Source organism: Oreochromis niloticus, unplaced genomic scaffold (assembly GCF_001858045.2).
Source record: "Oreochromis niloticus isolate F11D_XX unplaced genomic scaffold, O_niloticus_UMD_NMBU tig00000734_pilon, whole genome shotgun sequence".
Taxonomy (NCBI): domain Eukaryota; kingdom Metazoa; phylum Chordata; class Actinopteri; order Cichliformes; family Cichlidae; genus Oreochromis; species Oreochromis niloticus.
In genome coordinates this window covers 26945-38404 of record NW_020327228.1, presented here as the reverse complement: position 1 = coordinate 38404, position 11460 = coordinate 26945, and the positions used below count along the sequence as shown (strand labels likewise).

The following is an 11460-nucleotide window of genomic DNA, read 5'->3' as shown; positions in this document are numbered from 1 at the left end:
CCATTTTTTTGATACAATGTGGCCCAGAAATTGTACCTGATCTTTGGCAAAACAGCATTTTGAGGGGTTTAGCTTTAAGCCACTTGCCTGGAATCTGCCGAAAATTTCTTCCAGGTGCTGGAGATGTTCTGCAAAAGAGCGGCTGTAAATGAGGACATCATCTAAATACACTAAGCAGGTTTTCCAGGGAAGGCCACGAAGTACCATCTCCATTAACCGCTGACATGTGGCTGGAGCGTTTGTGAGTCCCATGGGCATAACCGTGAAGTGGTAAAGTCCACTGCCGGTTGTGAAAGCAGTTTTCTCACGATCCTTCTCTTCCAGTTCAACCTGCCAATAGCCATGTTGAAGGTCCATTGTGGAGAACCAGGCAGAACCTGACAGAGCATCCAGTGCATCATCAACCCTTGGAAGAGGATGAGAGTCTTTGATTGTCACTGCATTGAGTTTCCGATAGTCGAGACAAAAACGCCACGTACCATCTTTCTTTCGCACCAACACAACTGGGGCAGCCCATGGGCTGTAGCTTTCTTCGATGACACCTGCCTTTAAAAGGTTGTCAACTTGAGTCTGTATTTCAGCTCTCTGTTCGGGTGTCACTCTATAGGCTCTTTGTTTAATCGGTGTAGCATCACCTGTGTGAATATGATGCTTGATTATGCCTGTGTGACCTCTGTCTTCTGAGTGCTTACTGAAGATTCCTGAATACTTCTGGAGAAGTGATTTCAGGGATTGAACCTGGGAGTGTGACAAGTTCGTTTCATCGATTTCTACCGGCAGAGTCGAATCATACACAGGTGAAGTAGCACAGAATGTCTGCTCCAGTGGGATGATATCAACAGATGAGCCTGAATGAAACTCACCAAGATGCTGTCCAGGGTGCAGTTCGATTTCATCGCTGGAGGGATTAAGCATTCGAACCACTGTAGTACCATTCTGAACTTCACTGAGAGTGTGAGCCACAACAATGTCACAAGTTGGATTAGGGATCAAGACACCATAGTAGTCTGTTGGAACAGGAGAAGCCGGTGTGGCTGCTGACACACAGGCTGTGATCAGAGTTTCGCTCATAGCTGGGATTTTGGTTGGCGCTAACACAGAAACATTACAACAGGCAGCCACCTCATGTCCTTTAGGCAACAGGGGAATTTTCATGTCCCACAGTTGCAGTACTTTGTTTTTGAGGTCGAGAAGAGCATGGTGCCTCTGCAGAAAATCCCAACCTAGTATGACTGGCTGGTAAGCACCCCTGAGGACTTCAAAGTCCTGCTGCCATACCTGAGACCCAAGCCTAATACCAACGGTTAACTTGCCTAAGATTTCCAGACGTTCTCCATTGACTGAACGAGCTGGCACAGAGGATGCTACAATAGGCCGTTTTTTCAAAGCTGGATGAGAGTTTCGAAAATCTTCACTCACAAGGGAGACAAAGGAACCAGAGTCAATTAGAGCACACACTTCAATGCCCTCGACAATAGCCAAGACATTAGAGGAGACTGATCCCTCAGAGTCCGAGGGGAACTGGGGGATATTGTATTGGGGCTCTGATACTGCAGCTGATGTTTGCCCCTCAACAGCAGCTAATGAAAGTTTCCCTGTGGGCCGGAGGTGAAATGTGCAGGCCTTTCCGGGGACTGGAAACGAACACTGGGCCTACTGTAGGACCCTGCATCTCTAACTCTACGTGGAGCAGGACTGGGACTGCGTCGGTATCTGTTACTGTCAGGGTAATCGTACCTGGAATACTGGGAGGGCCGTTGGGATTGGAATGTGCGTTGATCGTGTCTCTCACATTTGTCCCACTCATTGAACCTCTGGGGAACAGGGGAAGAAGGACGTTCACGGTGAGACTCTGGATCACGATGATAACGCCTCTCAGGCGAGCAATAGTCTCTGGGATGTTGTCCGGCATGATAAGGCGACGGGGATGCACTGCGGGTGCTGTACTGAACATTGGAAGAGGAGGATCTATCACGACTGGAGTCCAAACGTTGGGCAAGGTAACTCTGTTTCTCCCGTAACTGCTGTACTTCATGTTTCAGGCTAGTTACAGTAAGCGTGAGCTCCTCAACCGCTTGAAGGAGTTTAGCATCAGTAGGCTGAGGACGTATCATAGCAACCTGTTCCGAAGACGGAATAGGAGAGGATCCTGCAGCTGTAAGTTGCAATGCTGCCCGTGCTCTCTCACAACGACTGGCAATGCGCAGGGCTCCGTCGAGATCCTCTGCACCCATCTCATGAATCTTAGATTGCAAGGTGGGGTCCAACCCAGCAACAAAACGGCGAAATTTTTCCCCTTCCAAGGCATTGTAGTCATAGTTAGGGAAAGCTTCAAGCACCAGACGGTTAATATCTGCGCTGTATACATCCAAACTTTCACCTGGTTTCCGGGGGCGAGCATTCACATGTGTCTGGAAGAACGGCAGAGAATATTTTGGACCGAAAACCTCTTTCAGCTTATCCCTCACTAGATCATAGTCTTTCTGGGTTGATGAAGGCAAACTGTCCCAGTACAAAAATGCAGCATCTGCTAGACGAGTGGGCAGAACAGAGGACATCACAGTTGCCAAATCTACCTCAGGTGGAGTCGTAGCTTGCACCGCCACTTCAAAGCGACGAGACCAACTTGTAAAAGATTCAGTCCCATCTCCTTTAAAAACAGGTGGAAGATCTATTGTCAGGGCACCGGAGACGGTATGGTGGGCGGGAGCAGCAACAGTCCGTAATGCATCCACCGACCTCGAATGCAGCACAGGAGAAGAGCGCAGCTCGTGCACAGATTCACTCTCGTCAGCCGACATGTTCCCAACAAATATCCAGCACGAAAAAATCACAAAAATCACAAAAACAGAGAGAAAAGCTGCAACAATCCTTACTATCTCCAAAAATTATTACTGTTATTATTTTCAGTTCATCAGCTGTTCACAGAGAGGGAAAAATCCCAGCGGAAAAAAAAAAAACGATCGTATCCGCAGCTTGGGAGTAAAACTCACCAAATACACAGAGCCATCAAGAAAATAAATCCCACCGCTGCCACCAGATGTAACGTGAGGGTTCACTAGATGGTTTAGAATCTCTCTGAATAATTAGGAACAGCAAGAGGGAGACGGATAACTTTTTAGCAGCCTCTTTACTCTCAGCACACAGCCACAACAACACAACACTTCCTGTGTACCGCCCTCATGAATACTTCACTGGCCTCTCAGAAGCCAGGAAATCCTATACTCAGATCAAAACAGGGAAAACAACTAGGTAGATATAACACATACTTATTACTGGTTTGAACATGCATGTCTAAACATTCAAACGTGTAAACATGTAAATATCAAAATACGTAACCACCAAATAGCTACATAACTAGCTTTATAACCTTTGTATATCAAATTAGATTTAAATTTACTTCTACACTTTACAAAACAAACACAGAGATTCTACTTACAGAGCAGACACAGCACAGATGTTTCCTTCATCGTCCTTCTCACTCATTTGAGCTTTTTTTCATTTCTCTCACTGACACCAAGTAAAGCCCGCCCTCTTCCTCTGAAGATGTCCTCTTCCTTTGTTAGTACAGAGACAGTTGGTACAACTACGCTACCAGAGATGGTGATGCATGAACTTCATTAACAAAACTATTCTGAAATATACAGACAGTCACATTGCACATCCGTGTATTTAAAAAACATTAAATGTTTTATGTGAGGATAAATAAATCACATCATACTCAGTGAAACTTCTGAGTTTATTCACAAACTCTAAAGAGAATAAAGTCTCCTCTGCTCTCAGTGGTCTGAACAAATCCATCTCCATGCTGTTGCAGCTTAGACAGTTTAGGCCATATTTAAGTATTTTGTGATGATCTTTAATTTGAGTTTCTAGTTATAATCTTGATTGTTTTATGTTGTAATGTAAAATAATATGCTACACAAATTTTTCCTGCTTTGTTAATCTATTGGCTTGTTGTAAAGTGTTGGTAGGTGTGTGAAGCGGGTGTGTGAGGCATGAGGGGTAATGAAAGGTTAAGCAAGTAAGCAGGACGTGGAGCAACAGTTTTTCTAACCATTGCTGTTTATTGTTGCTTAATTAGAACAGAACAGAAATATAAACAGAGCGCTGGAGGCTTTTGTTTTGTACTTTTGGTTTGTATGGAGCAAATAAATGTTTTCTCCTTTACATTTGCCTCGTTTTTGAGACATAAAAGTATACAAGACATCCAAGAAAGACACGAGTCAGAAACTTTATGTCCTGCAGAAGCGACAAAGAAGGACCAAAGACCGCTGCTACACATGTAGTTACGTCCCCTCAGTGAGAGAGGCAGATATGAGCTGAAACACAGGAATCAAACCAGGGACGCTGCTGTTATGGAGCTGAACTGGAACCATTCAGACACTGAGGCCCTGTGAACACATTTTAATTACAGCTGTGCAGAGACACACTGATGACTGACTGGAACACTATGGCTACGTTCACACTGCAGGTCTTAATGCTCAATTCCGATTTTTTTCCGATTCCGAAAGCCTGTAGTGATCCCATATGTGTCAGGAGTATCGGAACAGTTGAGACGCATTTTTTCTAAACACCGGGTCTCTGTGGCTTTTAAACCCCAAAATACGCTGCGCCAAAAACTGGTCCACCCCAAGGATCGGGTCCCCCGACACAAACAGAGTAACATAGTGTACGCTGTTAAGTGCCAGGAGGATTGCCAGGATTTATACATCGGGGAAACCAAACAACCTCTGGCGAAGCGGATGGCACAACACAGAAGAGCAACCTCGTCAGGCCAGGACTCTGCAGTCTATTTACACCTACAGGCCAGTGGACACTCTTTCAACGATGAGGATGTACACATCCTGGACAGGGAGGAACGCTGGTTTGAGCGCGGAGTCAAGGAGGCCGTTTACATGAAAAGGGAAAGACCATCTCTGAATCGAGGAGGGGGCCTAAGGGTACATCTGTCACCATCTTACAATGCTGTGATTGCAGCCATTCCCCAACTCTCTGTGAATGGGACTCATGGCCATTGATCAGTGTTCTTTGATCAGTGGGTTTTGGTCAGTGATTGTTGATCAATGGTCATGAGAATTTGCATAATTATGATTAAGGAACTGACCTCACAGCCCATTGTTCCTTCAGTGGGCTGGTTTCAGTCATTATGCAAATGTACTGTTTATAAGGTTTGGGGAAACCTGCAGTCAGCTGAGACTGAAGAAGTCACTTGGATGAGTGACGAAACGTTTCTCCCACAAAACGCTACGTCCAGATGAACAGATTCAACTTTTGGAGATTTGGATATTTTGGTTTACAAGGTTACAAAACTCATTTCACAACTACGCAAAATATTAATGACCACAATTTCAGCTCATAGAGCTGGTCTGAATGTGTTCAATGTGTTCTGCTTTTATTATTTACATGTACTCGTTCAGTTTGTCATGCTCACTCTTTAATGACTACATGGCACATACATTTATTTAAATTTGACTTTCTGTAAAAATTAACAGCGTGTTAGCTTTCAGGGTGATTTTTTGATTTGATTTTATTGATTAGCATTCAAATATCTCAGTGAATACAGAATAATGATTACCATTAAATACACATGCATGCAAAATCCATCAATATTATCCAACATTTCATCCACACTATCAAGTTTACGCCTCTTAAACAGGATTTTTCTTTTAAGTATTATTAAAGTATTACACACACGACCAATGTAAAAAAGTTTAACCTTTTTCCTGATTTATTAATCATAACTGAATTGAAACTGAAAATTATTACACCTTTCAATCCCTTGAATCTCTACATTAACACCATTTGTTATATTTTATATATATTTTATACAAAAAACTAGACATCACAAAAACACAAAAGGGAAATTTGCCATATTTACAAATTTACATTTTAAAAATTTACCTGCAGCAGAAGTTAAGTAGACGACGTTGGAAAGCATCAGAGTGTCAGGATCAGACTGAGAGAAATGTCTGAGTCTAAGTTGGATCAACTCAAACTATCTCTATCTGACTATCTCTGGATCAATAATCAGTTTGATGAAGCTGTCATTTTCTCTGACTTGCTGTTTGGAGCTCGACATTTTGTCCAGACTGGGACGGTTTTCAGGTCTGAAAGAGGAAACAACACAGAGCAGAGAGGTTAAAGGTCAAAGTACAATTATGATCAGAATGATTGACTTTAAATATTTTGTTTATTTCCTTTGACATTTGAGTTTTCAGTCATGTTGGATTTAATGAACCTCTGAACATCCAGCAGGTCACCAGTGACCCACTGAGGGGGAATTTTAGCCTCATGCTAAACATGCAAAGTGTCAGAAACTACAAGATTTACTTTACTGTGCAGATTTTCTGATCTGACACTTTGATTCTTGTAAAAAATGTGAACATATTTGTGTTTGAATGAATAAAAGAATCTAAATGTCAAACCTGCCTTCATGATATTAAAGGTAAAGCTGAAAGTCAGTAATTATGTAATTAAACAATCTGTCAGCCACACTCAGCACTTCCTGCTTATAGTTTTGTTAACATGTTGATGTTTCATACCAGAAGAATTTAAATATGAAGCCAGAGTGATGTGTTAGTGAGCTGTGTCGGGCAAACAGTCAGAGTCGTCTCTCTCACCAACCTGGTTAAATCACCATGGTAACGTTTGCTGAACACATGTAAATATGGAGCTGAACATTATTTATATTTGTTCTGTAACAAAAGTTCAATAAAGTTTCAGAGTATCAGGATCAGACAGAAATCTGTGAGTGTGCAGCTCCATAAATCTGTAGCTTCATAACAATCATAACACTGTGACTGTAAAACACTCTCAGCTGTATTTAATGAAAAGATGATGAAACCTGCTGAGTGTAAAATAAGCAGCATCAGTTACAGAGAGGGTTGTTACACACACTTTGTTTTTCTTCCTGCTGCATTCAACACACACAAAGTTCATAGAAACATGAAAGAGCTCAGTTTGACTGAGACAACATTTCTACATCAAACTGAGTCACAGCTCATTCATTTGTAACTGATCAATGATCCTGAACACAATCAGGCAGATTATTGATCGTCTATAATCCACAGACCTTCATCTACACTCAGATCATCACACAGTATTTGTGTTGTCACTTCATTCAGTGTGTGTAACAGCTGATCTCAGGTCTGTGTTGTTCATCTCTCACAGAACAAGTTCTTACAAACAGCTGAAGCTCCAACACAAAAACACTCACTGACTCTGAGATCAGAGCTCAGAAATTCATGTGTGTTTGTAACACAGTTTGACTTTGTGTCAGTAAATCTCATGAACAGCCTGAAGATGAAGAAACTGTAGTTCAGAGTCACTGACAGACAGCACAGACACACACTGTTGGTCTGAGTCTGAACATGATGATCATCAGAGAAATAACATCAGACTCTGAACATCCAGCTTTCTACAGCCGTCTGCTGGATGTTCACCATCATTTATTTATCTTTGTGTTTGTTCATCTGACTCACATTCAGGCTGAAGATGCTGCTTCATGTGGATCAGCAGGATTCAGATTACATCTTCTGTAGATCAGGAAACCAACAACAGCAGCAAGAAGCACAGCAGAAACTGACAGACCAACAGTCAGTCTAACAGGTCCTCCTGTCTGACCTGCAGGTGAGAAACAGGTGTGAGGTGTCAGCTGTCAGGTAGGTGATGAGTGAAGAACAGAACAGAATCCATTTCCTCTTCAAACTGCTGTCAGACATTATCTACTGCACTCTGATCACATCACTCAGACCAGCTGCTTTCTACAAAGTCTCATCAACAACATCTTTAGAAACAAACATCAACAACCAGGAAGCAGCTTCACCTCTGATCACACACACACTCAACTCTACTCACTCACCTGGAGGAACAACATGAAGGTAGGTGCTGTTGATGAGCTTCAATAAGTTTATTTCTCCCATTAAGACATGACACTCATATGCTCCATTATCAGCAGTTGTCACATCCTTCAGAATCAAAGACACGTCTCCATCCTTCATCTGTCTGTCCTGCAGATCCACCCGGTTCTTAAAAGATGGATGCTGGTCGTCTGGAACAAACTGCTCATCCTGGTACAAAAGCACATATTCATCTACCAGGTCAGTTCTGCTCCACTGCACAACTATGATGTTGTTGTTTGGAGCTCGACATGTCAGAGTGACGTCCTGTCCAGAATTAGCTGTGATGATTTTGGCTAAAAGAGGAAACAACACAGAGGTTAAAGTGTCATGAAAGACTGTCAGTGGGCCATCCTCTTGTTCACAATGCTGCAGTTAACTAGATAATTAACCAGGCTGTTAACAACTCTTTGTTAACCAAAGTATAAATAATATTTTTATATAAATAATTATTTACTTTAAATAATTAATAATAAGTAAAATAATTTAAATAATGTTAATTAATTTTTATTAATTAACATATTAATATTAATATTAAGTTTAAACCCCGATTACACGAGTTTAATGTTTAAACAAGCCTGAAAGTCAGCTTTGTTTAAACGTGAAAAAGTACTGCAGATAGGCCCGAAGCGGAAACTCCCTCGCCAGAACACGTGACACCAGTGACGGCCGAAGCTTCGTGACGTCACTACTCGGTGAAGAGAAATCTGCAAAGTATAATCCACGTATAATTCATTACTTTAAGCTTCACGAATCGCAAATGTCTAAAATTCCTCCAACATCTTCTGGTTCACCTGCAAAACCTTAAATGGATGTTGAAGAATCGCCTAAAGCTGATGTTATGTTAGTGTGTATGTAGTGTTTATAATTGCTGACTCTGTGTATTCTAGCAGAGCGATGATGAGATGTTGTGTTTATTTAGAAAAGTAAGCGTCATGTTTATTAATAAACAAACAATAAAAACTAACAAACAAACAAACAAACAAAGAAACAAACCCTATCCGGAGTAAAGAGGAAGCTCAGATATTCCACTTTTACACTGTGACTTGAATGCAGCTCACATTTTTGGATCTGTGGGAAAGACAACGGTCTGGTGTTGGTGCGCTGAGAGCTGGATCGACGGGTTGAGCTTTTCCCCAGAACTGAACGAGGAAAACCGTTGTTAGTGGTGTGTGACTGGCTGGAATGGAGTCTCAGGAAATCCATGGATGAAATGGATTTTGGTGACTGGACCCCGGTTTCTAGTGGGGGAGGAAAAGGAAGAGGGAGAAGCAGAAGAGAGGAGGGAAGTTTCAGGACACAGAATACTCCTGAATTCAGGAGTAAACGGAGTTTGGAGGCGAACAGTTCGGATGAAGGAAGAGGGTTGTGAGGAGAAAGAGGGAACTGTGGCCAGCTCCCTGTGTAACTCCTCCATCTAATACACTGTAAACACCAAAATAGTTACGTCCTTTTGCACACGCTCTTCTCTACTCTGTAATATTCCCGTCAAGCCTTCATATTTACTATTGAGCGATTTGTATATATTAGTGTTATTTCATCTTAAATCTGTATCATATTGTATTGTTAAATAGTCTGTTTCTGTTACTGTTATCTATACTGATGCAATTGTAACCCAGATAATTTCCTCAGGGATTAATAAAGTATTCTGATTCTAATGGTGTTACGGCCGAGAGGGCTGTGGGTGTGGACTTAAATGCAGACACAGAGGGAGGCGAAACGGGCGTGAACTCAGTGCTTTATCTACAGTGCCTAGTTAATTTACAAAGCAGGAAACTATGAATGCTATGATACAGTTTTCAGCAGTTTCAGCAGGAGGAACATCAGAGCAGCCAGGAGGTCCGTAACCGACTCACACAGCATCCTGCAAACACTCAGTACAGAAGAAAAACAAAGTCTGTGTTCAGTATTTTCTGTCTGAGAAAACTTTGATCAGCTGTTTTACAAAGAAAATAAAAGCGTCTGATTGTGACTGAGGAATAAAGTTTTCAGCAGTTTCAGCAGGAGGAACATCAGAGCAGCAGGAGGTCCTCTTGGTTTAATATACGTATGAAATCGAGGAGGAAGTGAAACAGTTCATTCCTTTTAAAATGGGAGTTTTTTCTTCGCACTGTTTCCAATTGATTGCTCAAAGAGAGCCATCTGATTGTTGGAAATACTATTTCGTCCACTGCAGTGGAGCCAGAGACCGCACCCCTGCCACAGTCCCCTTGTCTCCTCTGTGTCCTGCCTTTGACCTGATTGACTTTAATTAAAAAAAGTAGAACATCTTGACATCCTCATATTTTAAACCTTGTTAAAGTTGACTGATCTCCATCATGAACACTTTTGTTAAAGTCCACGTACAGCAGCATCTTATGATGTCAGGTGTAACAGAGATAATGACATGTTTCATATTTAGAGACACTTTTTAAATACATTCACAGCATAAATCAGTGTGACAGATATCAGAGCTCACTCACAGGAGTCCTCCCTCCATGGTCTGTATATTCCAGCTGTGGCCACGCCTCTTTTCTACCTGAAGGCCAAAGGACTCCTAAAGGTGATAGTGATGATGATGATGAAAGACAGTCTGTGGGTACAACTTGATAACCAAGCAAGCTAACGTCAGCTGATAACACTCCACGGTCTCATTAATACAGTAACAGAAAACAAACAAACCAATGAAACGTGGGATCCTGAGGCCACGAGTGTCATTAGCAAAGCAAACTTTTATTGTTTTCCTATTCAGGAACAAGAGGGCGGAGGGGCGTGGCCATGGTGTGCTGGGTTTCCCTGACACACCTGAGGATGCTTTGGCTCTATCAGGCTGGTGTAGTTAAGGAGCAGCGTGGCTGATCATTGTCTCTGCTTTGTGGTAACCAGTCACTTCGATGTTTACTTTAAAGATGAACTTTGTCAAGGTTGTAATCTGCACTCTTTACTTCTCCAGAGTCTTCTGCCCAGATCACCAGCTTTCTCAGGATCTTGCAGAAGGACGTCTGCCAAGAGCTTTCTTCACCTTCACCTGCATAAATCTCCCACCTCTCCTCAAGCCCCACCAAAAACGTTTGAACTCCACTTTCCACTAAATCCTCTCACTCACATTCAGACAGATTTCTAATCACGAGCTTGTCAGTCACTATCTGCTGTTTCCACTTTGTCCCTGCATCACCTGAGATCCCTGGTTTGTTTCTGTCTTGTTATTTGTCACTTCACAGTAAATGAAGGATTTTTCACTGCAGTGTGTTTGAGCTGATCTGCTCCTTGGTTCCACAGTTATGATCAAAGTTTTAGTTTAAAATTAAAATGTTTTCACTGAGTCTCTTATCACAAGGAAGAAGAGTCACATGACCAATAAACACTCTTTAGTATGTGAGTGCACACAGAGCCTGGAGCAGAAACACTGAAAGATGACACCCACAGTCATGTCACCTGCTGGGGTTTTAGAGTTTACTGAGCTGGCGAACATACAGGAAGATCTGACCTTTGACCTTCCTTTGTCTGCCTCTGGTTAAAAGTGCATCTTTATTGACACAATACTGCATTTCACACATCTTATCATTAGTTACCATGGTGA

General features: G+C 42.1%; 1 protein-coding gene across 1 annotated transcript; it reads right to left on the bottom strand.

Moving 5' to 3' along the window:
* Window positions 1-1025: 1025 nt before the first annotated feature.
* LOC109199182 (uncharacterized) lies at window positions 1026-3408 on the bottom strand. The gene is made up of 2 exons (XM_019354513.2): window positions 2381-3408; window positions 1026-2296 (listed from the first exon to the last, which is right to left on the bottom strand). Exons 1-2 carry the CDS (start codon window positions 2799-2801, stop codon window positions 1581-1583), a joined length of 1137 nt encoding a protein of 378 aa, XP_019210058.2. The 5' UTR covers window positions 2802-3408; the 3' UTR covers window positions 1026-1580.
* Between the last annotated feature and the right edge of the window lie 8052 nt (window positions 3409-11460).

Coding starts and splice junctions, on each gene's coding strand:
- LOC109199182 (XM_019354513.2), bottom strand. CDS start 2,801: ATGTCGGCTGACGAGAGTGAATCTGTGCACGAGCTGCGCTCTTCTCCT. Junction 2,297..2,380: donor TGCTCGCCCCCGGAAACCAG/GTGAAAGTTTGG, acceptor ATGCCTTGGAAG/GGGAAAAATTTCGCCGTTTT.